The sequence below is a fragment of the Cucurbita maxima genome, unplaced genomic scaffold, assembly GCF_002738345.1.
Source record: "Cucurbita maxima cultivar Rimu unplaced genomic scaffold, Cmax_1.0 Cma_Scf00015, whole genome shotgun sequence".
Classification (NCBI taxonomy): Eukaryota; Viridiplantae; Streptophyta; class Magnoliopsida; order Cucurbitales; family Cucurbitaceae; genus Cucurbita; species Cucurbita maxima.
In genome coordinates, this window is record NW_019272031.1 from 3,215,349 (window position 1) to 3,243,079 (window position 27,731).

Below are 27,731 nucleotides of genomic sequence, written 5' to 3' on the forward strand. Positions count from 1 at the left end.
ATATTTTTAAACTTCTTTTATACTTTCTAAAAAAATTTAAACTTCTATACTTAAAAAATTAATAAAAATAATAATTTTATTAATTGAGTCCATTTAAATACTTAAATGAAGGGAATAATTAGCTATAACTCAAAAAGTGATAATAATAATAATAATAACAGTAAATTCCATGCATGATTGACACGTGTACCACATGACCCCACCAGCCCAGGTCCACGCTCTCGACACTTGCATTTCCTGTCCTACACTTTTCTTTTTTAAATTATTTACCATCCAAATATAAATATTAACTAATTCCTAATATTTTATAATTTCAATAATTTAACGCCATCTAGTGCGATACCTGCATGACAGTTAAAAGATGTACGGCTACGATTTTCTGACAGATGTCAGGTCCAAGATTCGCACACGTGACATGCATACGAGGTTTACATTTTAATATTATTAATAATATTCCTCTAATTCAAATAATTAGCATCATAATCAAGGTTGCTCTTCGGCTTATTCAAATAATTACCTACGAATTATATTTTATTTTAATTGTTTTTATTGCCTTTATTGTGTATTATTATTATTATCTCGATTTAAAAAATCCCTAACTTTTATAAATAATAATATTTTTATTTTTTTTATAAAAAAATCAAACATTAAAAAAATACTAATGAAATTTTAAAAGTAGTATTAACACTTTTAATTTTTATAAAAATAATTTTTATTATCGAAGAAAATTGTCGATTTACATCTTATAGATAAATCTCTGAATTTTTTTAAAAAAATTTCTAAAAGCGTAAGGATGTTAATTTCGTTTTGAACATATATAAATATTTTCTGAAATTTGGTATTAACAGTTTCCTCCTTATATTATATTAAAAAAAGTTTTTTTGAAATAAAAAAAAGGTTTTAAATTATTTTTATTATTAAGGAATAAATATTAAATGGTTTTGATGAGTGGCAGAGGCAATAAATGGAAGAAAAAAGGACATTACACATGAAAGTCGCAATGACGGAGGTGGTGGTAGTGATATTTAGGAATTAAAAATATTAATTATAGTAATTCATTTTCTAATATTCTCGAATAATTTGATTCAAATTGTTTCTATTGAAACAGGTGAGTGGAGATATCATATACAATGAATTTATAGCATTGAGCAATCACTATTAGTGAATGAAGTTACCTGATATCTACTGAAATAAATTTCTTGTTCTCATTTAAATGCTTTATTTTTAGCTCTTAATAATATTAAGTTGATTTCCAATGGTTTGATTAATGAAAACCCATTTTTGTTTGAGTTTGGATTTTGAGTTTGCTGTTTGTTCTCTTCTTTCTTTAGTTGTACACTGACACGTGAGAGGAATCCCATATCGGCTAATTAAAGGGTTGATCATGAATTTATTAGTAAAGAATACAATCTTTATTTGAAGTCGAAACTAAACCGAAAAGTGCGTAAATCTATACTGAAAAGGGATAATATGGTACTAATTGCGAAACTTTTTGGGTTGATGTTGATGTTGATGCAAAATCTTGATAGGTAAAGTTCGATTACCAAACTGGGTTTGAAATGTGATCACAAAATTAAGAGAAGAAGAAGCAAGGGGGAAAAAATGGAAGGACATGCAGAGAAGAGAAGCTAAGATGCCAAATGGGAAAGTGTTTTTGCTTCCCTTAAAACGTGGCGCTTCCTTCTATTTCGTTCTTGACTCACTCCATTGCTTTCACCCTTTTCTCGCTCTCTCTTTCTCTTGCTCTGTTTCTCCGTCGTTTTCATTTTTTTGCTCATCGACCCCTTTCTTTTCCCCCTTTTCATGTTTTCTGTGATTCTTCACTGTTTTTGATCCACTGGGGCGTGACCCTTTACTGGGTTTAGCCAAGGATCTCTGTTCTTTGTATTTCGCGTTTCAGCTGGACTTCTACAGCTCTCTGTAACTGGGAATCTTGAAGGTAAATTTGTAGTTCTTGGGTCGATTTTGTATGCAAAGATCTGGCCCCACCGCCCATTTTTGGACCTGGGGTCGGGCCCCCTTGCATTGTATGGTCTGTTCGTAAGTTTGGGTTTCGAAATGGGGAACAACTTTGAGATTTTAGCCTAAAGCATGCCTTAATCTTCCCATTTTCTGAAGCTTGCTTCGTCTTTGATTTGGGAATTTGGATCTTGTGGTTTCTTTCTTCTAATCCTCATAGATTAGCATCTTAAATGAATTGTGGGTATTATCATGAGATGGATAGCACATATTGTCTACTTTAGGCCGGCCGTTACGTATCACGAGGTTTTCATTCCATCACTCAAGTCTGTGCATTCTGCATCCGAAGAGGACAGGGGAGTTGCTGCGTGCAAGCTTCTCTTGCTTTGTTTCATTCTTATCTCAGCTGTCCATGATCATGTGACCAACCATTTTACATTTAGTCTTGGATTTGTGTTGGGGTTTCCTTTTATATAACAAATTATTGTTCTTAAGCTTGTTAAGCTTCTGTTGATTGGATTGCTTTTGCTTTGGTTACTAATGATGTGATTTCATCTTGTTTGTGTAGTTATGGTGACCTCTATGAGCTCAATATAGGAGGGCTTGATGTCTATGAAGCCACATAAATCATGGGCCATGTTCAGAAAAAGGATAGGAATCAACCTTCTGATGGGGTTTGTTCATTACTTTTTGCTATTAGGTTTTAGGTTTAGTGGAACTATGATTTGAACTTTTCGAATAAGATGTACCCGTTCTGCCTATGCTCGAGTATCCTAAGTGTACGATGGTTGTGTAGGGCAAATACGGCTTCAAAATGAAGCAGCTTCCATTTATGGGTGTTATTTGTACTGTAATGCTGTTCATTGTATACAGAACTACAAATTACCAATATTATCAGACAAAGGTAAGGTTGTTTTCATTGTATGGGAATTTTATGTTTGTTTGGAACAGCTGAAATCTGATATTTTTTGCGAGATCCTATATCAATTGGAGAGGAGAACAAAACATTATTTATAAGGGTGTGGAAACCTCTCGTTAGTAGACGCTTTTTAAAAATCTTGAGGGTAAGCCCGGAAAGGGAAACCCTAAGAGAATAATATTTGCTAGTGATGGGTTTGGGTGGTATAGAGCCAGACACCGGGCAATTGGAGATAGGGCTCCCACATCGATTGGAGAGGGGAATTAGTGTCAGCGAGGACACTGGGCCCGAAGGGGTGTGGATTGTGAGATCCCATATCGGTTAGAGAGGGGAACAAAACATTCTTTATAAGGGTGTGGAAACCTCTCCCTAGCAAACGTGTTTTAAAAACCTTGAGCGGAAGTCCGGAAGGGAAAACCCAAAGAGAACAATATTTGGTAGTGGTGGCCTTGGGCTGTTACAAATAGTATAGAGCAAGACACCTGGCGATGTGCCAGCGAGGAGACTGAGCCCCAAAGGGGGGTGGACATGAGGCGGTGTGCCAGCGAGGATGCTGGACCCCGAAGGGGGTGGATTGGGGAGTCCCACATCGATTGGAGAGGGGAACAAGTGCTAGCGAGGACATTGGGCCCTAAAGGAGGTGGATTGTGAGATCTCATATCGGTTAGAGAGGGGAACAAAACATTCTTTATAAAGGTGTGGAAACCTCTTCCTAACATACGCGTTTTAGAAGCCTTGAGGAAAATGTCTATTTGATCATACACTGTTAAGATTTCACCTTTGAGGTTCTCATCTGTAGTGAATAGATCATACACAGATACTCATCCAGTTTGGTCTATAAGTTCAAGCTATACTTAACTCTTTTTCCCTCTACAGATTGAAACAATCTTGCAGCCCTTCGAGAACGCAAAGGTAAAAATCCTGTCATTCCTGCCCATGTTTGACGATATCGGTTCCCTCCCTGCCTCCCGTTCCTGCCCATGTTAAAAATCCTGTTATCATAAGTATTTAAATTTTATTAAGTAGTCAAGAAACTTTCTTGCTGCATCTACATGCTTGAATAAGGAGCATTGAAAATAAATTCTCACCATCTTCACCAATTCTTGTAAATGCACTTTTAGGACTTCATAGAGGAGTCTAGAACCTTGAATGAATTGCCTCGTGGCATAGTAGAAGCTAGATCAGATCTGGAGTTGAGACCTCTATGGGGAACTAGTAGTTCGAGGTTACAGGTTGAGTTCTATTGCTATTTTGTTTCGTAAGGCTTATACTACAATGTGTTCTAGGTTGAGTTCTATCGCTATTTTGTTTTGTAAGGCTTATACTACAATGTATTCTAGTAGTTCATGTCATGCTCGTATAAATTTCAGGCTGATGATTACAGCAAACGTAATTTGCTCGCAATTCCAGTTGGCATTAAACAAAAGGATAATGTTGATTCTATTGTACAGAAAGTATGATCTTGCTATCATTTGATATTAATCATATTCATTGGAGTTATTCTGTATCTAACTCCATTCATTCCAGTTTATTCCAGAGAACTTTACTATTATACTCTTTCATTATGATGGCAATGTCGATGGATGGTGGGATCTTGACTGGAGTAACGATGCTATACATATAGCTGCTCGAAACCAAACGAAGTGGTATGTTCGACTCCTCTGCATTTTGCCCCTCTATGACTAAGAAATCGCCAATCGTGTATGGACTTAGAACGGCTGCTGCTTGATTTTAATGGTTTCTCGTCTTTTGTTTCTCTTCAGGTGGTATGCAAAGCGCTTTTTGCCACCGGCAGTTGTGGCCGTTTATGATTACATATTTCTTTGGGATGAAGATTTGGGGGTCACAAATTTCAATCCAAGAAGGTATAGAAATAAACTCGTTTATCTTTAAAGGTTCTTATCATGAAATCATCAATACTCTCCCTGTTATTTGAATCGTTCTTTCCCTCGTAACTTGATCTTTCTTTGGCTTCATCACATTTATGAGATCCCACATTGGCTGGAGAGGGGAACGAAACATTCCTTATAAGGGTGTGGAAATCTCTCCCTAGTAGATGCGTTTTATAAATGTGAGGCTGAAGACAATACGTAACAAGCCAAAACGGACAATATCTGTTAGCGGTGGACTTGGGCTGTTACAAATGGTATCGAAACTAGACACCGAGCAGTGTGCTAGCGTGGATGCTGGGCCCCAAGAGGGTGGATTGTGAGATCCCACATAGGTTGGAGAGGGGAATGAAACATTCCTTATAAGGGTGTGGAAATCTCTCCTTAGTAGACGCTTTTTAAACCCGTGAGGCTGACGGCGATACTTAATAGGCCAAAGTGGAGAATATCTGCTAGTGGTGGGCTTGAGCTGTTGCAAATGATATTAGAGCCAGACACCGAATAGTGTGCCAGCGAGGCCGTTGGGCCCCAAGGGGGGTGGATTGTAAGATCTCACATCGGTTGGAGAAGGGAACGAAACATGCTCTATAAGGGTGTGGAAACCTCTCCCTAGTAAACGCGTTTTAAAACCGTGAGGTTGACGGCGATATGTAACGGGCCAAAGCGGACAATGTTTGCTAACGGTGGGCTTGAGCGGTTACAACATTGTAGTATCGTTTCAAGTTGTCCCGATTAAAATTTATGGAAAATATTAATGTTTGACCTTTCTCATTACCCAGGCACATATCAACCATGTACACACACCTAACCTATCTGCAACCACCTAACCTTACTAAACAATTGCTAACTGCATCAGACCCTCACATTAGGATGAAACATCTCATTTGATAAATTTCAGTTACCTGGAAATTGTGAAGTCTGAAGGGCTAGAAATATCTCAGCCTGCATTGGACCCGAATTCGACTGACATACATCATAGAATTACTCTTCGTTCTCGAGCAAAGAAGATGCACAGGTAAAAGGAATGGTTTAACAGAACTCTATGAAGCATACGTAATCCACATAAATTCTTATCTAACGTTTAGTAGTCCGTGCAGACGAGTTTTTGGTCGTAAAGGCCATACGAAATGTTCACATCACAGTGAGCAGCCACCTTGCGTTGGGTAAGTGATTGTTGGATGCACTTACGTTTTCTCGCAAATGCTATTTATTTCGTCTATTATAATAAAACAAATCACATTACTTTTCTACTATGTATTTTAAAAAACATTCGGACACGTCGAACAAAAACTTAAAGTAATATCTCGGTTTGATTCATCAAATATAAATGCAAGCAAGATTAGTATCTCTTATTTTGTGAGATCCGACCTCAGTTGGAGAAGAGAACAAAACATTCCTTATAAGGGTGTGGAAACCTCTCCCTAGTGGTGGAATTGGGTTGTTATAATGGTATCAGAGCTAGACACTAGATGGTGTGCCAACGAGGACGCTGGGCCTCCAAGGGGGATGGATTGTGAAATCCCACGTCGGTTGGAGAAGGAAACGAAGTATTCCTTATAAGGGTATGGAAACCTCTCCCTAGTAGATGCGTTTTAAAATCGTGAGGCTGACGATGATACGTAACGAGTCAAAGCGGACAATATCTATTAACGGTGGGCTTGGGCTGTTACAATGGTATCAGAGTTAGACACTGGGTGGTGTGCCAACAAGGACGCTAAGCCTCCAATGGGGGTGGATTGTGAAAATCCCACATCGGTTGGAGAAGGAAACGAAGCATTCTTTGTAAGGGTGTGGAAACCTCTTTCTAGTAGACGCATTTTAAAATCGTGAGACAATGATACGTAATGAGCTAAAACAGACAATATCTGCTAGCGTGGATTTGAGTTGTTACAATGGTTTCAAAGCTAGACACCGAGCGGTGTGCCAGTGAGGATGCTGGGCTTCAAGAGGGTGGATTGTGAGATCCAACATCCTTTGAAGAAGGGAACAAAACATTCCTTATAAGGGTGTGGAAACCTCTGTTTAGTAGAAACATTTTAAAACCGTGAGATGACAATACGTAACGAGCCAAAGTTGACAATATCTGTTAGCAGTGGACTTGGATTGTTACATCTTTCGTCTCGGTTTCCTATCTGTATGGGTAGATAAACTAAAATTTGAAATATTCCCGTTTCTAGATTTGTAGAAGGTATGGCTCCTGTATTCTCGAGAACGGCTTGGCATTGTACTTGGCATCTTATACAGGTAGTTTCTTTAATCTAGATCAACAATTGAGCTTCCCCTCCCTAACCACCCCAGTTTCATTCTAACATGTTATTTTGTTTATCCAGAATGATCTAGTCCATGGATGGGGAATGGATATGAAACTTGGCTATTGTTCACAGGTAAGGCTTTCTTGTTCATGTGTCCCTGAACTAGCACACCCCTCACACCCCTCACACCCCTCACACCCCTCACACCCATGCCACCCATCATGTCCATATCACTGCTCCAGTATCTCGAGAGATTGACACAGCTTAAATTGAAACAGGGCAGCTAAGAAATCACTCTCCTCCTGTTATTCTCATCTTCCCTTTCGAAATTTGTTAACTTGTTCTGCAGGGCGATCGGACACAGAACGTGGGAGTAATTGATAGCCAGTATGTTATTCATAAGGGCATACAGACTTTGGGTGATGGTGAAAGCAAGGTAATTTCATATGATCGGGACCGTTCTCGATATGCTTAATTTTACTGTCCAAGTTTTCTTGAAAATCTGCAGAGTACTCAAATGTAACCATAAATTCTAAATCTCTTGCTATTTTTACTCAGAAACATAGCCACTCCATACCAACCGGCGACGATGTTCGAGCCGAGGTTAGAAATCTGAAGTTAATTACATGGTTTCCTTCTCATTATCAGTTCCAATATCATAATGAGTTCTGATATGAACATGAGCAGATAAGAAAGCAATCGACATGGGAACTTCAGATCTTCAAGGATCGATGGAACAAAGCAGTATCTGAAGACGAGAATTGGGTCGATCCGTTTAAAGAACAATCATTGAAAAGTGACCAAAGACGGAGGACACAAAGAAACCACCACCGCAACCGCCGCCACCACCGCCACTTTGTTTAGTATCTAGCAAGCAAGCATCCTAGCAGAGATTCATCAACATGGGGGTTGTCACTTCCTCCTCCCCCCTAGCAGAAAGAAGAAAAGAAAGAAATTTGTAACTAATGGTATTGTTCTTCTTATCCCTAATGCCAACTGTTCTGCTTTTGACATGATATATACAATCAACTGGCTTCTTTCTAACTACCCATTGCTCTTTCTCGAGTGTTGTCAATTGTGTTATACTCCTGTTGGCACTACTAGTGATTCGCCATCTTATTCAAGTATTTATTATTTCATCAATTTTTGTAGTATAAGGGATGGAAACGTCTGACATGTCAACGAAAGTTTACCTTGAGATCCTACGTCGGTTGGAGATGAGAATGAAACATTCTTTATAAGATTGTGAAAATTTCTCGAGATCTCACATCAGTTGAAGAAGAGAATGAAACATTTTTTTACGAGGGTGTGGAAATCTCTCCTTAATAGACACGTTTTAAGAAGACTATCGGTTAACGGTGGGTTTAGGCGGTTACAATTTTATTCCTGGTTTGTGCATTTGGGTTTAAATTCAACGATTAAAATGAAAGGATGTGTAATAACAACTCGAGTTTATGGACCCTTTGCAAAGTTTCCTTAGAAAAAGTTTAAAAGATGAAGAGGCTTCATTCAAACTATAGACATGAGCACGATTTTACAAGTACAAGCCTATACGGCAGCTTCCATGGAAGTCCTAGGAGAGATTTATTGAAAAGTGTCCAAAGATGGAAGTCATGATATCATATAATGAAGCCATGATATCATAGACAAGACGAACTCCAGCTAGCGTCAATAGCTCTGATTATCTTATCATGCAGGTTAGCTCCAGAGCAAGCAATGACTCCTCGATCGAGACGTTCCAAATACATACCATTCGAGAAGTTGAGCGGACGACCTCTTGCATCCGTGACAACACCACCAGCTTCTTGTATGATAACCACACCGGCTGCATGTTCCCATATCTTCTCCTTGTAACCAGCCTTGGCAAACTTCATGAAGATTTCAGCATCACCACGAGCTATGGTTGCATACTTCGCCATGCTGTACACTCTCAATGGTTGGTTTCTACAGCCAAACATCATAATCATATGGTCTTCAAAAACAGGGGACGATTATGGGTGTATAAGTAAATAATACATATCCATTGGTACGAGGCCTTTTGGGGAAACCCAAAACAAAGCCACGAAAGCTTATACTCAAAGTAGACAATATCATACCATTGTGGAGATTCGTAGTTCCTAACAAATAGAATACAAGAAAAGCTCTGTACCTAAGTCCGATGCTATGAGCAAGTCCTGCTGTGAATGAATGGCTCGAATTTGCTTTCTCAACTGGCTCGCAAAACGTCGCTATAGCTGGATCGTCAACGGAAGACAGTTGAATTGGTATAGCATAGTTTGGCCATACTAAGCTCTTATTTGCACGAACTAATGGCTGCATCCACGCTACACCGCTACCCTTTTGAGCATAAACCACGCAGCCTTTGTCCCAACACTCCGATGTTGCAGCTGATAGCTTCGATATGATCCGATGGTAACGAGGATGGTAGCATAGCCATTCTCTTCTCATTGGGTAATTTGGACATCCCAGGACACCCAGCACCACCTCTCCATCTTCTATCAAGGCTAGAGCTACAGCATATTGATCGCCTCGTATGAACCCCAACGTGCCATCCACAGGGTCAAGGGTCCAAAATCTTGCAGTTGATCCATCAGATGAGTGGCTGCATTGGGCGATGGCTTCAAGAACCTCAGAAGTAGAGAGGGTTCTTTCTGGACGTTCCAATCCAAAGCGATGGGCTTCAGAAAGACACTCATTTACGGTTTCCACTACACATTCCAAGAGTTGGCCTGCATCAGGCTTGGAAAGAGTCTGGACATCTTCTTCAGCAACAATTGACACGTTTTTACTCCCAAAAGATTTGGATAGAACCCAGCTGATAATTGCCTGAACGCTCCAATCTGAAAGCAAGAAACCGACAACTATGTCTGAAATGAACTAACAAACAAACAGATATTATCCACTTTGAGCATAAGCTCTCGTGATTTTGCTTTGGGCTTCCCACAAAAAGCTTCGTACCAATGGAGATACTATTCCTTGATTATAAACCCATGATCATTACCTAAATTAGCCAATGTGGGACTCCCTCCCAACGATCCTCAACCATCCTCCCCTTAAACAAAGTATACTATAGAGCCTCCCCTAAGACCTATGAAACTCCTCGAACAGCCTCCTCTTAATCGAGGCTTGACTCTTTCTTTAGAGTCTTCGAACAAAGTACACCCTTTGTTCGACATTTGAAGATTCTATTGACATGACTAAGTTAAGGGCATGACTCTAATACTATGTTAAGAATCATGACTCTCTATGTATGATATTGTTCACTTTGAATATAAACTCTCGTAGCTTTAGTTTTGGTTTTTTCAAAAGGCTTCGTACCAACCTGTCACTCCTTTTCAACAATCTAACCGTTATGCGAAAAGAAGAAAACCCAAACGAATTACCAGCGACAGTAACAGGGGAGTGGTCATCCTTGGCTTGAATATGGGCGTTGTTGTTGAGCAAGTTGCTCTGAACTCGCTGACAAAGAAAGCAAGCCATCTGAACAGCTCCAACAGAGATTTGAAGTTCTTGAGAAAGTGATTCCGACCCATAAATCAAAGGACCGAGCTGTTTAGATGTTGTACAAGAAATGCGAGATGGGAGCTTGGGGGAAGAATTATGGAGGTCTGCATAGTTGGGTATGTTAGTGCTGTTCATTCTGCTCAAATGGAAGCTATGGCGGACATTAATGGCGAATTTTGCAGTATGTAAGGGCATAATCAGTGGAGGGGGAAGAGGAATTCAAACAAAGGGAAGCTCGGAAAGGAAGGAGGGCTTGAAGGTAGCTGGAAGAGGAGCAAGTGTATATATAGTTTCACAAGAGAGGCTGAGAGGCTAGGAATGGGCCTGTTTGAGAAATCTCTCTCTACTCTCGTTCAATTAGATAAATAATTAATAATCAATTAGATATAATTATTAAAAATTAACTTGAAAATGACGTCTTTATCATGTAATAAGTGTACATACCTTTCAAGTTTAAACTACTACCTTAACGAGTCTTTTTTGTAAACAAAGTCGTAAATAGGTCATTTAATCAAATTTTCGCGTACCCGACACATAATACAAATCAATTTAGGGATTCTAAGTCTATTTTGCACTTTAGGTGGTCAGTGCAGAACCATTCTTCAAAACTCGAGAAAGTTTAGCTACTTTCATCGTTGATGAACACCTGCGATAATAAAACTTCTAAAACATGTTTGTGATTAACATCTCGGCATAATACACGTCTTAGTTTCGTTAAGAGTTTAAAACTCTTCCTAATCTTTACATTACAAGATTCCATTGCTTCCGGATTGGTTTTGGGGTCACTTTCAAAATCCAATAAAATGCTCATGCTTTTGCTTATCTTACGATTACATAAGGCGAACATCACTTTTCAATGTTGATAGATTTCGGCTCCTTTGGATAGCAATATGTTTACAATCCACTTTTTTGAGGGTCCAGTCCCATCGTTATAAGAAATGCTTCCACTCCTCGTGAGGGTCTGTATCCTTGCTGGCTCAAGTCCACCGCTAATAGATATTGTCTACTTTGACCTATTACGCATCGAAGTTAGCCTCTCGATGTTAAAATGCATCTACTAGAGAAAAGTTTTCACACCGTTATAAGAAATGTTTTGTTCCCCTTTTTAACCATCGTGGAATCTCACACTAAGCAAGATGTTCGCCATTAGATTAGCTTCGATGTTACTCGCAAACAAATATTTGAAAGGGTAAAAACTAAAATGGTCTATTAATTTACTATTGATGGTTAAAATTCTTAGAATGTTTTCATTCTAATGGTAACTTTATAAATGGGAAAGAAAACCCCAAGTTCCCATCAAATCCAACACAAAAAAACAAAATCAAGTTTGAAATTAGATTTTTTCCATTTACGTATGTCAAAAAAATAAATAAATAAATAAATAAAGAGTCATTATGAGCTCATAATGACGTTATTTTGTTAAACATAAAGTGGGAGACTTGTTACGCTTAGTCCGTTACATATCGTCATCAGTTTCACAGTTTTAAAATGCATCTATTAGGTAGAGATTTTCACATCCTTATAAGGAATGTTTCATTCCCCTCTCCAACTGATATTGGATCTCGCAATCTACCCTTTTGGAGTTTCAATGTTATCACTGACTCATTGTTCGGTGTGTGACTCTGATACCATTTGTAACAGTCTAAATCCACTTATAGTAGATATTGTTGGCTTTGACCCATTATGTATCGTCGTAAGCCTCATAGTTTTAAAACGCGTCTGTTAAAGCATGTGAAATGAATGAGATATGACAAACTCACCAATAATGGATTGAAAAAGAAGGCAAGCTTATCTTTGTTGCTTCCCTTTACATTTTTATGCCTAATGCTTTTGCTCATCTTAGGATTACATAGGAACGACATCACTTCTCAATAATAAAAGATCGAGTTAGGTCCCATTTGGTAATATTATCTTTTGTTCTTGATATCAATGTGTTCATGATGATGTGTGCTTATGCATACCCTCACGAAAATAGACCATATTTATCTAAAAAATTGTATCAATTTTGGTAACTTTTCATTATTTTATATACATTAGGGGTGTACATGGACTGAGTGGGTGAATCAGACTAACTCGAATAGAGTTCACAACTCAACGTGACACAATCTAATCCAAACCTCTTTTGTTTTTCCACCACCAGCAGATATTTGTCGCTTTGGCCTGTTATATATCGTCGTCAGCTTTACGGTTTTAAAACGTATTTGCTAGGAGAGATTTTCCCACCCTTATAAGAAATGTTTCGTTCTCCTCTCCAACCGATGTGGGATCTCACAAATTTTATACCCGTAAGAATATTGGTCCAAAGTTGATGTCATCAACAGGAAGTTAGCCTCCATTTTTGACTTTAACATTATCTCTAGATTAACTTAAATGTCATTGATTAAGACACATTAGACTATATATATGAATTTTCCACCATAAGCTAATTGGTTTAGTGTTGATTAATAATCTAATTATATTTTCAATTCATAATATTTTTACTGTTTTATTTCAATTTAAAAGACGATGAAATAAAGTAGACACTGAATGATGTACCAAAATATTCCTTAAAAGGATGTGAAAACCTTTCTCTAATAGACATGTTTTAAAACCGTGAGGCGAGTACGTAACATGCACTATAAGAGTATGGAAACCCCTCCTTAGTAAACACGTTTTAAAATTGTGAGGTTGATATGTAACGGGTTAAAGCGAACAATATATGTTAGCGTTAAAAATATTAAATGATCAAAAAAAATTGGATTAATTCGGTTTAATTTGACCGTTTGAGTTGGATTATGAACTTATTTAGATTGAGTTTTTTTTTTTCAAATAAATGAAAACTTTATGGGTTGAGTTGGTCTAAAACTAAATTGGGTTAAACCCAACCAATCGATTCAAGTTAAATCCCCTCCTACCTTCTCATATGATACGATCCACGCCCTTTAAAAGGGCAACTTTCTTAGTATCATAAGTTGGAGTTTCATATTGACTAATTAAGAAGGAGATCATAAGTATATACAAATAAGGGTCACTACACTATTGTTGCGGTTCATTGTTCTTATTAGTTGCAAGATCCTACATTGGTTGGGGAGGAGAACCAAACATTCTTTATAAGGGTGTGAAAACTCCTTCATAGCCGACATGAAAACTCAAAAAGGACAATATCTGATAGCAATGAGCTTGGACCGTTATAAATGATATCAAAGCCAAACACCGGGCGATGTGTCAGCGAGGAGGTTGAGCCTGAAAGGGGGTGGACATGAGGCGGTGTGCCATCAAGGACGCTGGACCTCGAAGGGAGGTGAATTGTAAGATCTCATATCGGTTAGGGAGAAAAACGAAACATTATTTATAAGAGTGTGGAAACCTCTCCATAGTAGACACGTTTTAAAAACTTTGAGGAGAAGTTCGAAAGGGAAAACCCAAAGAGGACAATATCTGCTAGTAGTGAGCTTGGATCGTTACAAATGATATCAGAGGTAGACACAAGGCGATGTGTCAGCGAGGAGGTTGAGCCCCAAAGGGGGTGGACACGAGGCGGTGTGCCATCAAGGACGCTGAACCTCGAAGGGGGGTGGATTGTAAGATCTCACATCAGTTAGGGAGGAGAACGAAACATTATTTATAAGAGCGGAAACCTCTCTATAGCAGACATGTTTTAAAATCTTTGAGGAGAAGCTCGAAAGAGAAAACCCAAAGAGGACAATATCTGCTAGTAGTGAGCTGGAACCGTTACAAATGATATCAGAGCAAGACACCGGACGATGTGTCAGCGAAGAGGCTGAGCCCCAAATGGGGTGGACATGAGACAGTGTGCCATCAAGGACGCTAGACCTCGGGAGGGGGGTAGATTGTAAGATCCCACATCGGTTGGAGAGAAGAACGAAACATTCTTTACAAGGGTATAGAAACCTTTAAAGGAATGTTGTCATGATCGGGGTAAATTTTGATCGGTTGGCGGAGGAAATACGAAATTTCTTTATTTTTATAATGAATTGAATGGATACAAAATGAATGAAAATAAATAGAGATGAAATTGTTGTATTTGATGTTTGGCTGTACATTCATGTTTCCAGCAACTAAGAAGACATCCAAATCCAAAGCTGAGGATCCAATTGCAAGAAAATTTCTAATGAACACATTTACAGCTATGTACCAAACCCCCAACCAAACCATCCTCAGAAAACGCCTCTTTCACTCACACCGACCAACCAAACAAATGTTTCTACAACAAATGAGGCAAAATCACATTCAATATTGGTAGCAGAAGAATGATGAGTAGAACGATACCCAATATGACGGCATAGCAAGTCCATTTCCTTGAGCTTTTCTGATACTCGCGAGCTTCTTGGAGTTGCTCTGTTCCTCTTCTCACAAAGGAGTTGGCATGAGCCACATGGCTTTCGATGTCATTCAGCTGGTGCCCTTGGGCCTCCACCAGTGCTGCCATGTCCAAGAATATCTGATGCAGCTCAAGCAGATTCTTCTCGATCTCCTTCACTGCGTCGTGTCGTTCTTGAATCTCTGAAATGGTATCCATTATTTGACCTCTACCCTGTTCTTGAATTGCTTTCTGCAGGAAGCTCTCGCTTTCCCCACTTGATATCAAATTCTCTATTGTCTCTTCGTCTGCCTTCTGCCCTGTCACTGTGAAGTACCTATTACCAACAAACAAACGCAAACAAATCTATGAGAGCCTATGCTCAAAATGAACAATATCATATCATTGTGAATGTTTGTGATTCTTAACATGTCCTTAACTTAGCCATGTCAATAGAATTCTCATTACTAAACAAAAAAGCTGTGAGCCTCGAAAGTGTAGTCAAAAGTAACTTAAATGGGGAACAAAATGGGAAACAAAGAATATACTTCGTTCGAAGACTCTAGAGAATAGGAGTTGGGTCTCGATTAGGGGAGACTGTTTGAGGGCTCCTTAAGTTGATTAAGGAGAGACTATTTGCGGGCTTTATAGGCCTCATGGGAGATTTTATGGTGTATTTTATTCGATGAGAGGATTGTTGAGGATTGTTGGGAGAGGAGTCCCAATGATCACTAATTAAGATGTTAATCATGGATTTATAAGTAATGTATATATCTCCATTGGTACGAGGCTTTTTGAAAAAACCAAAAGTAAAGTCATGAGCATTTTATGTTCAAAGTGGACAATATCATACCATTTTAAAGATTCGTGATTCCTAACATGATATTAAAGTCATGCCCTAAAATCCTCAAATGTCGAACAAAGAAGTTGTGAGTCTCAAAGGTGTAGTTAAGTGTCGAACAAATGATGTACTTTATTCGAGGGCTCTAGAGAAAAGGAGTCGAGAGGCTCGATTAAGGGGAGGCTGTTCAAGAGGTCCATAGGTCTATTAAGGGCAGACTGTTCGAGGGTTCCATAGACTTCATGGATTGTTGATAATTGTTGGGAGAGGAATCTCACGTCGGGTAATTAAGGGGTTGATCATGGATTGATTTGAAGGAATACATTTCCATAGAAGTAAAACTACTGGAGCTTATATTCAAAAGGGACAATATCGAACCATTATAAAAATTGTAGACAATTACCTGCGCTCGACGGTTTCTTTGTACTCGGCGTTCATTCGAGCTCTAAGCCCTTGAAAATCATCCATAACATCCTTAAGCTTCTTTCCCAAGCCGCTAACAACAGAGGTTCTGGTACGATCAGCAGAGGAGCCAGGGCCACAGCCAGGGAGGTTCCGATGAGCAGCATTAGAACGCTCAAGAGCCTCAAGCTTTCCTTTGATCATTTTCACACGCTTTAAAACCAGACCCACATCGCCCTCCATTCTGGACCTCAGCTCCTTCATAGTCTTAGCATTATGCACAATCTTACACTCCTCATTGTCCTGCTGCAATTTCTTGTACAAACTCTCCACCTGTTTCATGTCATCCTTAACATTCTCAACCTCCTCAAAGAATTTGTCCAAATTCACGCTCTCATTCCCAGGCTCCATGCTGTCCAGAAACGCCTGTTGCTTCAGATCAGTGTATTTTTTGAAGGAATTGGAGAATAAATCATTCATTTTGATTGGTTTTTGCTTGGTTTTTGTCACTCAAATGTTGTTCGAAATGGGTTTTCAAGGGGGATTATGGGTGTCCTTTTCTTTCCCTAGACGAAGTTGTGGGTTGATTGGCTTCGTCCAATGAGGAAGAGAAAAGGGTGGGTTTGGGGTGAAGGAACAACCCAGAAAAAAAGAAAGAACAAAAGAAAGTGAAGTTCCAACACCCCAAGATGGGTATAGAGAAATTAGAGAAGATTTGTGAATGGAATTGGTGTAATTAGAGATTTCAATAGGGATGAGCGTTTGAAAGGATTGGAGGGAATATCAACCACTTGGCGCCATTGTTCCTCATGCTCTTGACTTGGTCCTTTCTTTCCCTCAAATTACTCATCATTGCCTTCATATTTTTGTCCAATCAATTCTTCACGATATCATCAACACAAACATTTTAAATTTTCTCTTCCAAATTGTGGTGATATCATATAGAAATAGATGTTGATACGGTCTTCGGGTCGATGTGTGGTAATATGGTTAAATTGGGTGTTATGGTCGAGAAGATTTAAGCTTGACAATTAAGTATTATGATACATGATATGTATTTGCATGACTGATCTGTAATAGTAACGTTATTTATAGAGCATTATTAATACTCAATATTTTTTTTAAAATAAAAATAAAGATACAAAATTCTTTTATTGGTGGTTTATGGAGCTCTCCACTATTCCTGGACTTTGTGGCTTAAGTGAGCTACCATGTGGCACATACATGTGTTACAGTGTGGGCGAGCATGCCGAGACGAGTGTCCTGGGAAACTTCCTTTGAAATGGGTTATTCAAAGATAGTATTGGGTGGCACGAGTGTGTTGTGCCCCAGCCCATGTGTTGGAGGTTGCTACAGACATCCGCTATCTAGTACAGTATCCGTAAATGACATGACATGGATATGAGAGGGCCAGTGTCTCAATAGTACCCAAATGGATGAATGGATGGATGTTCGGGATGTCGTGCTTAAATGGTTGACTTTATTGCATGGGAAATTAAAAGGAATGACGAAATATTAAATAATAAAAATAAATAAAAACCCCCGGCAAATAATAAAAATAAATAAAAACCGCCATTGCCGGGAATCGATCCCCGGCAACCTCGCATAACATGGGGGAATACATATCACTATACTACAACGACTAATTAATTATTTTTCACGTGTAAAGTTTACTACTATATTAATCGTAGTTAAGCTTTTATTGGGCCGGCATGAGAAATTAATGGGCCACACCCGTGTGTCATGGGGGCCCACTACATCACCGTCCTATTTTGGGCCACGTACCCATAGAATCCACGTGGTTGTGAAGATGTAATTAAAGGGAAAACCGCAAATACCGCTCCCTTGACTTAATTTTTTTTTTTTTTTTTGTAATTATTTAGTCGAGAATATATATTTTACTCGTTCGGCTAAGTTTCAAATTTATCTGTATGGTTTAGTCAAACTCAACTAATCGTAGCTATCATTTCTATATCAAAGAATATGTTAATATTTTCTATTCGACTGATAACGAGTTCGTGTATTCCAATTTAGTTAACTGTGTTATATATACATTATGGGTCTTAGTATAAAAAGTTGATATTCGACTGATAACGAGTTCGTGTATTCCAACTCAGTTGACTGTGTTATATATACGTTATGGGTCTTTGCATAAAAAGTTGATATTCGAGACGAATTTGATGCAATCGTACATTTTTGACATAATGGGTGGGCTTGCAAGGTAGTGTGAAAAAGAAAAGATAGTTTTTATCTTCAAAGCTAAGCCACACTCCATACATTTACATATGTTCTCTAACTCTCTCTTGTCCCATTTTTTTAACAATTTCACTTCTTTTCTACTCAAAGGTTGTTCCATCCCCATCACTCTTTCTACCCTTTTCGTACCTAACACTCTCTCCCATGACGGTGTCTTTTCTTACAAAATTGACTATACTCGAAATAATTTCTAGGGTTACGAGAGTATTATATTCTCTTTCTGTAACAGCTCAAGTCCACTGTTACCTACCATTTGTAATAGTCTAAGCTCACCGCTAGTAGATATTGTTCTCTTTGTGCTTTCCCTTTCGAACTTCCCTTCAAAGTTTTTAAAATGCGTATGGTAGGGAGAGATTTTCATACCCTTATAAAAAAATGTTGTGTTCCCCTCTCCAACCGACGTGAGATCTCACAATCCACCCACCTTTAGTGTCCAGCGTTCTCGATCTCACGATAATTGTGAGATCCCACATCGGTTGGAGAGGGGAGTGAAACATTCTTTACAAGGTTGTGAAAATCTCTCTCTAGCAGATATCTCACAATCCACCCACCTTCAGTGTCCAGCGTCCTCGATCTCACGATAATTGTGAGATATCACATTGGTTGGAGATGGGAATGAAACATTCTTTACAAGGGTGTGAAAATCTCTCCCTAGCAGATGCGTTGCTAAAACTTTGAGAGGAAACCCGAGAGAGAAAACCCAAAAAAAAGACAATATTTGATAACAGTGAAGTTGGGCTGTTACAGTTTGTTCATACGATAGTTCTATATTTAGATCGCATTAGTATTATTTTTCACATTGTTTTTAACGTATACCAATTAAATGAGACGAGTATCCATACGTGCATATGGGTTCGTTAAATGTTTTCCTATGTAAGTGAAAGACAACACAAATCTTTCACCTCACTCAACGAATTGCCTAACACTTCACATTATTGCACTCCCCATCAAACATTGGTTGCCAAACAAACCAACAAACCCCATTTCCTTTTCCTTTTGCTTTATCAAACAAATTAATAAATGGGGTTTGAGTTTTGGTTTTTGGGTGTTGAAAAAAATGAAAACTTTAATATGAATGAACATGTTTGGAGTGAATATATGGGTCGCTATTAGGGTTAGGAAGGCATGTGCAGATGTTGCAAAGGGCCACAAATGAGAGAAAATCAATGCTAACTTACAACAAATACGTTTCATTAGTCCCACCAACATGTTGTCCTACGATCCCCATACTAACTCTTTTGCTTTTTTTTTTAATTCTTTTTATAATTGGAACGAGACAAAGTTACCGTTAGCACTCGAGACATCTAAATCGACACCGAACGAGTTCTTCTTCTTCTTCTTCACATGGTGATGGTCGGGACAACCTCAAGTTTGTCATATAACTCAACACATATTTTTAAGTCGTAGTTGAAAGCGGTGCAATTTTAGTCGTTTCTTGATAGTTGAAAAGTTGCATGTCCTCTATTCATCTTAGTAATCGTTTATTTTTAGATGTTTATATAACTTGAGAATCCGACGGATTGGGACTACTCAACTCACACCATAACTGTTGAGTTGGGTCGACATTTTTTTGGTTAGGTCAATTCGACCCACCTAAAAATATGATTACAATACAATCTAACTCTACTCTAATTTTAAGATGATTACGAAGGTAAAGAATATTTTATATTTGTGACAGAGGTTAGTAATAGGTTTGTGACTTTTGAATATAACATGTATTATAGATAAATATAATTTTTTTTAAAAATAATTTTTAAAAAAGAACAACCCGACAATCCAACCAAATAATAAAAAAAGTTGAGCTGTTTGTGTCACTAACTCAACCAACCTAAAATTTCAAAAATAAATTTCAACCTAGTTCAATTCCGTTGGATTAAAGTGCCACATCATCGGTCTATAATCAAAGAATACTATCTCCATTGTTACGAGACTTTCTCTCCATTTTTATGAGACCTATTGGAAAAGCCCAAAGCAAAGCTATGGAGCTTATGCTCAAAGTGGACAATATCGTACTATTATAGAGAGTTGTGTTCGTCTAACAAATCCAACTCAACGTGTATACACTCCTTTGCCTATTGTTTATTTTTTTTTTTTTTTTGGATTTGATCAAAAGGATGGTTATGTTAAGGGGGGTGGTCCGTGACGGGAAGTGACAGATTTGTCTTTTGTTGGGCCATCAAAACCGTACATTTCTCTTAGGTTGCTTTCTACTTCAAAGCTAAATCAATGGTTTGTTACGCTCTACAACAGACGTGGAATCCATATAAAATCTCACACCCTTATCAGAAATCTTTTGTTTTTCTTTTCAACTGATGTGAGATTTTACAATTCATCTCCCTTGGGAGCTCAATCTCAACCTCATCGTTGACACACTGCTCGATGACTAGTTAATAAATACTGTCTGTTTTTACTCATTACATATTATGTCAGTCTAACACATCTATTAGAGAGAAACTTCTACACTTTTATAAGAAATGTTTTGTTCTATTCTCCAACGGAGGTAAGATTTCACAATCCACCTCCTTAGGGTCTCAATGTTCTAGCTAACACACTGCCCAACGACGGACTCTGATACCAATAAATATATATATATATTTGTATTATTAGGTGGAGAAAAGGGCATTTTAGTCCTTTGAAGCTTTGGTCAAAGGGACAAATATCTTAAATAAGTAATAAAAGAGAGGTGGTAATTTATAATGGTTCTTATAGATGAAAATTTAAGAATAAAAATAAACAAATAAATATTTATTTATTTTTAAAATTATTTCATCATAAATAGTAAATAAATAAATAAATAAGGTTTAATTTCATGAAAATGGGAATAAATTCTTGGACTCCATTTAATTTTATTAAATAATAATTTTATTTTGAATTACATTCTAGTAATAATTTGAGCATGATGAGGAATATATTATTGAAATATAAATGTATCTCAATAATAATAAAAAAATTAATATTTTTTAATACTTTTAATATTGTGGTAAAATAATATGGAAAAAGTAAAAATGATTGTTCTAAGGTTTTTACTTTTTTTTTTTTTAGTAAGTTATAAAAATCAATAATTATTAAAACAAATTAAGAGAAAATAAAAATTTAAGAAATAATTATGTGAATATATTTTTTTTATTTATTTATTTCTTATAGAAAACAACTTTTAAAAGTTGCTTTTACAAAGCATTCTCATCATCACACACAGAAAAAAAAATATAAATAATATAAATTAAGTGAATTTTTATTTAAAAAGGTTAAAAATTAAAATTAAAATTATTCTTATACATCAACAATTTGTTTTTAATTCAATAAATATAGCGTCGTGGAATAAACTTTTAAATTTTAAATACTTTATTTTCTATCATAAACTTATTATTTTCATTTTAATTAGGTTAAAGCTATATTTTTAAAAGCATAAGATGCTAATTTTTTTTTTAAAGTTAGCCCAATTTTTTTTATTTATCGTATGAATTTATATTTAGTAAATAAGTATCAACTCATGCCCATGATTCGAAATTTGGATTCTGCACCTCATGACCCCGGTATTCCCGTACATCCACTACGACATCGTCACTACTCCTCGCTGGAAGACTCTTCCCACATACCAACACGAGCTATTCCAACATATTTTATCCTCACTCACATGCACCCTAAGAAAATTTGAGGTCACCCAACATAAAATTGGTCCTACACTTGATGACCCCGACATCCCGCTGTAACATGGTCACTACGCCTAGTTGGGAGACTATCCTCACACCCAATATGAGTTCTTGCTACATGTTTTGTCCTCACTCACCTGCATTCTAGGAAGATTCCAGGTCACCTAATATAGAATTGATCCAAATAGAGTACAATGTCCACCTTCAATTATTTTAAGTTTTTCTTAAATATTGATTTTGTAATAGCCCAAGGCCTAAATTTTGCAGATATTATCCACTTCGATCCATTACGTATCATCGTCTTTCGTGGGTATCATCGTCTTTCGTGGTGACGTGGTTTTAAAATGCGTCTATCATGGAGAGGGTCCCACTAGTGTTTTTTTCATCGTCTTATAGCATTTGTAAGAGCTCAACCCCAATCCAACACTCGCTAGCAGATATTGTCTGCTTTGGCCTGCTACGTACCATCGTCCCACCATCATCCAGAAGCGCTTTAAAACCAAAGACGCTTTAAAATCGTGAGACTAACAACGATACATAACGGGTCAAAACGAACAATATCTACTAGTATTAGGCTTGTTGTTATTAATGGTATCAATCCTTTATATATGGTCTAGGTACATTTATGTGAGCGTCACAAAATTAGAATAAATTTAGGAAGAAAAAAAAAATCCTTTTTTAAATTCGGAGGTACAAGAAGGAATTTGGAGTATTTTCCAATTTTGACCTTAATTAATGTGATATTGGATTTTTAATCCTTTGAATTAAAATATAGTTATTTATTTTTCTGTTAAAAGAAGACATGGGAAAGCCTGTAGTAACCACAGACCTGCAATCTTGATAAGTAGCTCTGTATCACGGAGTTTCCGTTTTGCTTCCACAGAACTGACTCTTCGCCGGGGCCTGCACCGCCATCTTGCCGGAAAATGATTGTTCTCCGTTTCCAGTGACTACTAAAATGAGAAAAGAACGGAATCCCAGACCTGCGGAAACGGACCCGACGAACTCACCGGATGTCGCACTCGACAAGCCCAGTCTCCGGCAAGTAATTTTACTTATTTCTTCCTTGATATCTCTTTCTCATTCCGTTAAAGTATTTGCCTCCAAATGGAAATTAATCCGTGACAAGCTTGAAGAATTAAACTCCGGCTTAATCGCCGCCGATAACTGTGATTCCGACGAAACTCCCGCAATCTCAGACTTAATCCGGAAGATTATTGGAACGGTTACGGAATGCGACGATCTCGCTCGCCGCTGTGTTGACCTCTCTTTCAGTGGGAAGCTATTGATGCAAAGTGATTTGGATGTAATCTGTGCGAAATTTGACCGCCATGCGAAGAAGCTTTCGGAAATATATACTGCGGGCATTTTGTCGCAAGGCTTCGCTATCGTCGTTTCTAGGCCTGGCCTTGGAGCTTGTAAGGATGATATGCGGTTTTATGTGAGGGATATTGTAACGAGAATGAAGGTTGGTTGTTCAGATCTGAAGAGGCAAGCTCTCGTTAATCTTCTTGCCGCTGTAACTGAAGACGAAAAGTACGTGAAAGTGATAATCGAAATCGGCGAGATAGTGAATCTCCTAGTTAATTTTCTTGGTTCTCCGGAGACGGAACTTCAAGAAGCGGCGTTGCAAGTGCTTCATATAATTTCTGGATTTCATTCTTATAAAGCAGTTTTAGTCGGGAATGGGGTAATTGCGCCATTGATTAGGGTTATGGAATGTGGGAGTGCGGTGGGGAAGAAAATAGCCGCAAGGTGTTTGTTGAAATTCACTGAGAATTCTGAAAATGCTTGGTCTGTGTCTGCTCATGGCGGAGTGACAGCTCTGTTAAAAATCTGCTCCAATTCTGATTCTAAAACCGAATTGATCAGTCCTGCGTGTGGGGTTTTAAACAATCTTGTTGGTGTTGAAGAAATTAAGAGATTTATGATCGAAGAAGGAGCAATTTCAACGTTCATCAGGCTCTCTCGATCTAGAGAGGAATCTGTACAGATAAACTCCATCGTTTTTCTCCAAAACATAGCATATGGGGATGAATCAGTAAACAAATTGCTGGTTAAAGAAGGTGGAATTCGGGGATTAGTTCGTGTTTTGGATCCAAAATCTTGTTCCTCATCCAAAACCCTAGAGGCAGCGATGCAAGCAATTGAAAACATCTGTTTCTCATCAGTTAGTTATGTAAATATCTTGATAAACTACGGGTTCATGGATAACCTTCTTCATTTCTTACGAAATGGGGATGTTTCTCTTCAAGGAATAGCTCTGAAAGTTGCAGTAAAGCTAAGCGAGACATCAGAGGAAGCCAAAAAAGCAATGGGGGATGGAGGTTTCATGCCAGAATTCGTCAAGTTTCTTGGTGCAAAGTCGTTTGAAGTTCGAGTAATGGCCGCCGAGGCTCTCTCGGCGATGGTCATGATCCCCAAGAACAGGAAGAGATTCGCTCAGGACAATCGAAATGTAGAGACGCTTCTTCAAATGCTGGACACAGAGGAGGTAAATTCAGGTAACAAAAGGTTCCTCTTCTCAATATTAAACTCATTAACGGGAAGTAGTAGTGGAAGAAGGAAGATTGTGAATTCTAGGTATATGAAAAACATCGAAAAACTTGCAGAATCTGAAGTTTATGATGCCAAAAAGCTCATCAGGAAATTATCCACAAACAAATTTCGTAGTCTGTTAAATGGAATCTGGCATACTTGAATCTAATCTCCCTGTTTGTTAATACCCCTCTCTTCTTCTTCTTCTTCTTACATGATTGTTTATTGAATCCATACCTGATTTGATTCACAATATTTGTTCATTCAAAAACTCAAAAAAACTTGGAGTGTATTAGAGTGTAGGAGGGAGTCCAAATGATCTTTATAAGTATCAAAAGCAAAGTTACTGAGACTTTGTTGCTCAAAGTGGATAATATCATATTATGGTAAAGATTTGTAACTTCGAACCTAGCTCTAATTTAATCATTCTTGAAGAGCTAATCCATTAAAGAGAGGCACATGGGGAAGAGAAGACATTGAATAGAACAGAGGGGACGATGAGGAGTTGTAATCAAGCATCTGCCCATCTGCCATCTTCGGACATTGACCCTGAAACGACAGTGAACGTGCTGTATTTTTCTTCTGTAAGTTCCTTTTCTATATCCCGTTTGTTGTGGCAGACTTCGCTAGTTTCTTATAGTATCAACAAAAATTGATGTAACTGCTAATTAATGTGATTATAAACCCTAATTAGATGGATTAGATTCGTTCATGTCAGGTCCATGGCGGTTCAAATTCAGATTCGGCCATCTCTGTCATAAATGTATATAAATATATAAGGTTTTAGGGAGGATGAGTAGTGGACAATTGGGAAGCACACACCGTAGAGTTTATGGGTAGCGGATATTATTCTTTTTGAATTTTTTTTTTTTTTTGAACTTTTACTCAAGGTTTTTAAAACACATCTGGCTTGGAAAAAGTTTCCACACCCTTATAAAGAGTTTTTGTTCCTTCGTTTCTTTCTCCAATTAATGTGGGACCCTTGCCTAATCCACCCCCATTTGGGAACGAGCATCCTCGCTTAACACATCGCTTGAAAACCTAGCTATGATACTATTTGTAAAAATCTAAGTTTATTGTGAGTGGATATTGTTTTTTTTGGACTTTCTCTCAAATTTTAAAAAGTCTCTTATAGGAAGATGTTTCCACACTTTTATAAGAAATGTTTCGTTCTACTCGAACTTAATTAATGTATCTAAAACCTATGACCAAAATATCAAAGCTAAACTGAAGTGTATGAGTTGACTATCACCATAAGAACAAACGAGCAAAAACTCTTTAATGAACGAGTTGAGTATCTTCATATTTCAACACAAATAATTTCAATTTCAAATCTCTGCTCCTCGCTCCATTGAACAAATTTTCAACCTCGAAAAAGCATAACCACGCATTCACAAAATGGAAGTAATTACAATGTTATATGCTAAGCTTTTAATGCATTTTCAAAGTAAACCAAGAAAATTCGAAGTGTATTTCTTTGACTTCCACCTCTTTACACTCATACACTTGGTGGGTATAGTATATGATATCAAATCTAAAACTATTATTTTCCGTTCTTTTTCTCGACTTGACTTGTGCTATTTTATTTCGTTTGATACAATATTGAATAGGAATATTCATATGACTAGATAATCTAACCAACTTTAATTAATTAACTCAAACCAGGAACATTAAGTTTGTTATTTATTTATAATTTTTTTTTTTTCAGTTTGAGTTGGGTTGAACTCTTGAAAAATCAAAATTTTGAGTCGATTGGTGGGTTAATAATTTTTTGATTATTGAATCGATTCAACTAATTCGAAAATAGGGTTGCAAACTAACCCTACCATTTTAACCGATGTTAGTGATGTATTGTGACTTCCTAAATATATGATATTTAAGAACGTTCTATTAGATTTTAGCTAAAAAAAATATAACCCAACAACGGAACTAAATCCAACTTGAAAGAAATTTATTCCCGTTTCTTACCTCAATCCAAATTTTTGGAGTACTAAAAAAATTATCGAACCCAATCCAATCCAACTCAACTTATTATACCTCTAAACCGAAGACGGATGATTCACTCAAATTATGGATAAGCTTATCATGTGTAGTTTTGCATAAACTCCATAGAATTTTCCACGATCTTTGTTATTTTTTTATTTTTTATTTTTTGTAATGGAAAAAATGTCGACGAAATATGACGTATGCACTTAGAATTAGTATTCCCATTTGACCGGCGTTGACTGGTTATTCCTAGTCACCTCCAACTTGCATGTTTCAGCTGATCTCACAACTTGATATTAGGGGGTTTAAAAGCTTATGGTATTGACCCATCATCAAATTAATTCATTATTATTTAAATATATATATATCTTTTAACAAAACTCAATTTTTTATAAAAATAATTATAAAAAAAAAAACACGAAATTTCAACACATAGATTTCTCATGTTGGCAGAGAAGGATTCGGCAAAGACAGCGTGGGAGACACTGTAAAAAATGCATGTGGGTGTGGAATGTGTCAAGGAAGCAAATGTGCAGACCTTGAAGAGTGAGTTCGAAGTTATTCGCATGAAGGACGGTGAGTCAATAGACGACTTTACCATGAAGTTGACGACAATTGTCAGCTGCATCCATTCATTAGGCGTCATGGTGGAGGAGATCTCCGTCGTCCAGAAGTTCCTTCGAGCAGTTCCACTAAGATTTATGTCAATTGTTACCTCTATCGAGCAATTCGGCGACCTCAAGAACATGTCAGTTGCGGAGGTCGTTGGTCGTCTTAAGGTCTATGAGGAGAGACTTCGTGGCTATGGAGACAAAGAGGAGGAGAAACACCGCTTACTCACACATGAGGAGTGGCTCGCACGGACAAAAAAAAATGATGTGGCTGACTCATTTTTTTCAAGTACAAGGGGCTGTGGCATCCATAACAAGGAAAATAGAGGTCGTGAACGTAGTCGTGGACATGGTCGTGGACGTGGTGGTAGAGGAGGTCGTGGCAACATCTCACAAACCCATGACAATGCCAACCCCTAGAAGGACAAGAGTATGATCAAGTGTTACTCTTGTGGAAAATATGGGCACTATGCGGTAGAGTGCCGCAAGAAGCGAGATGAGGAGGCAAACCTCACACTCCTGCAAGATCAAGAGCCCGCACTGATGTTGGCTGAGAAGATGCACAGCCTATTGATGCTCAACGACGAAAAGGTTATGGCGAACCTTCTCACAAAATGAGAGATC

At 37.7% G+C, this 27,731-nt stretch overlaps 4 protein-coding genes across 7 annotated transcripts; 2 read left to right on the plus strand and 2 right to left on the minus strand.

The window, feature by feature from the left end:
• The first annotated feature begins 1,616 nt into the window (after positions 1-1,616).
• Positions 1,617-8,158, plus strand: LOC111490131. Of its 3 annotated transcripts, none has more exons than XM_023138635.1 (15): positions 1,617-1,939; positions 2,528-2,633; positions 2,756-2,863; positions 3,755-3,790; positions 4,000-4,110; positions 4,249-4,332; positions 4,406-4,524; positions 4,642-4,743; positions 5,666-5,782; positions 5,865-5,930; positions 6,945-7,011; positions 7,098-7,151; positions 7,369-7,455; positions 7,578-7,622; positions 7,707-8,158. In XM_023138635.1, exons 2-15 carry the CDS (start codon positions 2,589-2,591, stop codon positions 7,881-7,883), a joined length of 1,218 nt encoding a protein of 405 aa, XP_022994403.1. In that variant the 5' UTR covers positions 1,617-1,939; positions 2,528-2,588; the 3' UTR covers positions 7,884-8,158. The 3 variants fall into 3 exon arrangements, with proteins under 3 accessions (XP_022994403.1, XP_022994405.1, XP_022994404.1); XM_023138636.1 differs by lacking the exon at positions 1,617-1,939 and adding an exon at positions 2,127-2,379; XM_023138637.1 differs by lacking the exon at positions 4,000-4,110.
• A 337-nt stretch (positions 8,159-8,495) lies between these two features.
• LOC111490128 (PAP-specific phosphatase HAL2-like) lies at positions 8,496-10,789 on the minus strand. Its single transcript, XM_023138632.1, has 3 exons — positions 10,403-10,789; positions 9,169-9,859; positions 8,496-8,963 (listed from the first exon to the last, which is right to left on the minus strand). The coding sequence occupies exons 1-3, from the start codon at positions 10,716-10,718 to the stop codon at positions 8,660-8,662; spliced, it is 1,311 nt and encodes a 436-aa protein (XP_022994400.1). The 5' UTR covers positions 10,719-10,789; the 3' UTR covers positions 8,496-8,659.
• A 3,751-nt stretch (positions 10,790-14,540) lies between these two features.
• LOC111490156 (syntaxin-124) lies at positions 14,541-16,727 on the minus strand. The gene is made up of 2 exons (XM_023138667.1): positions 16,068-16,727; positions 14,541-15,160 (listed from the first exon to the last, which is right to left on the minus strand). The coding sequence occupies exons 1-2, from the start codon at positions 16,544-16,546 to the stop codon at positions 14,728-14,730; spliced, it is 912 nt and encodes a 303-aa protein (XP_022994435.1). The 5' UTR covers positions 16,547-16,727; the 3' UTR covers positions 14,541-14,727.
• A 6,053-nt stretch (positions 16,728-22,780) lies between these two features.
• On the plus strand, positions 22,781-25,200 carry LOC111490106 (armadillo repeat-containing protein 4-like). 2 transcript variants are annotated; one of them, XM_023138598.1, is made up of 2 exons: positions 22,781-24,476; positions 24,946-25,200. In XM_023138598.1, the coding sequence occupies exons 1-2, from the start codon at positions 22,931-22,933 to the stop codon at positions 24,957-24,959; spliced, it is 1,560 nt and encodes a 519-aa protein (XP_022994366.1). In that variant the 5' UTR covers positions 22,781-22,930; the 3' UTR covers positions 24,960-25,200. The 2 variants fall into 2 exon arrangements, with proteins under 2 accessions (XP_022994366.1, XP_022994365.1); XM_023138597.1 differs by having other exon boundaries at positions 22,781-25,175.
• The last annotated feature ends 2,531 nt before the right edge of the window (positions 25,201-27,731 follow it).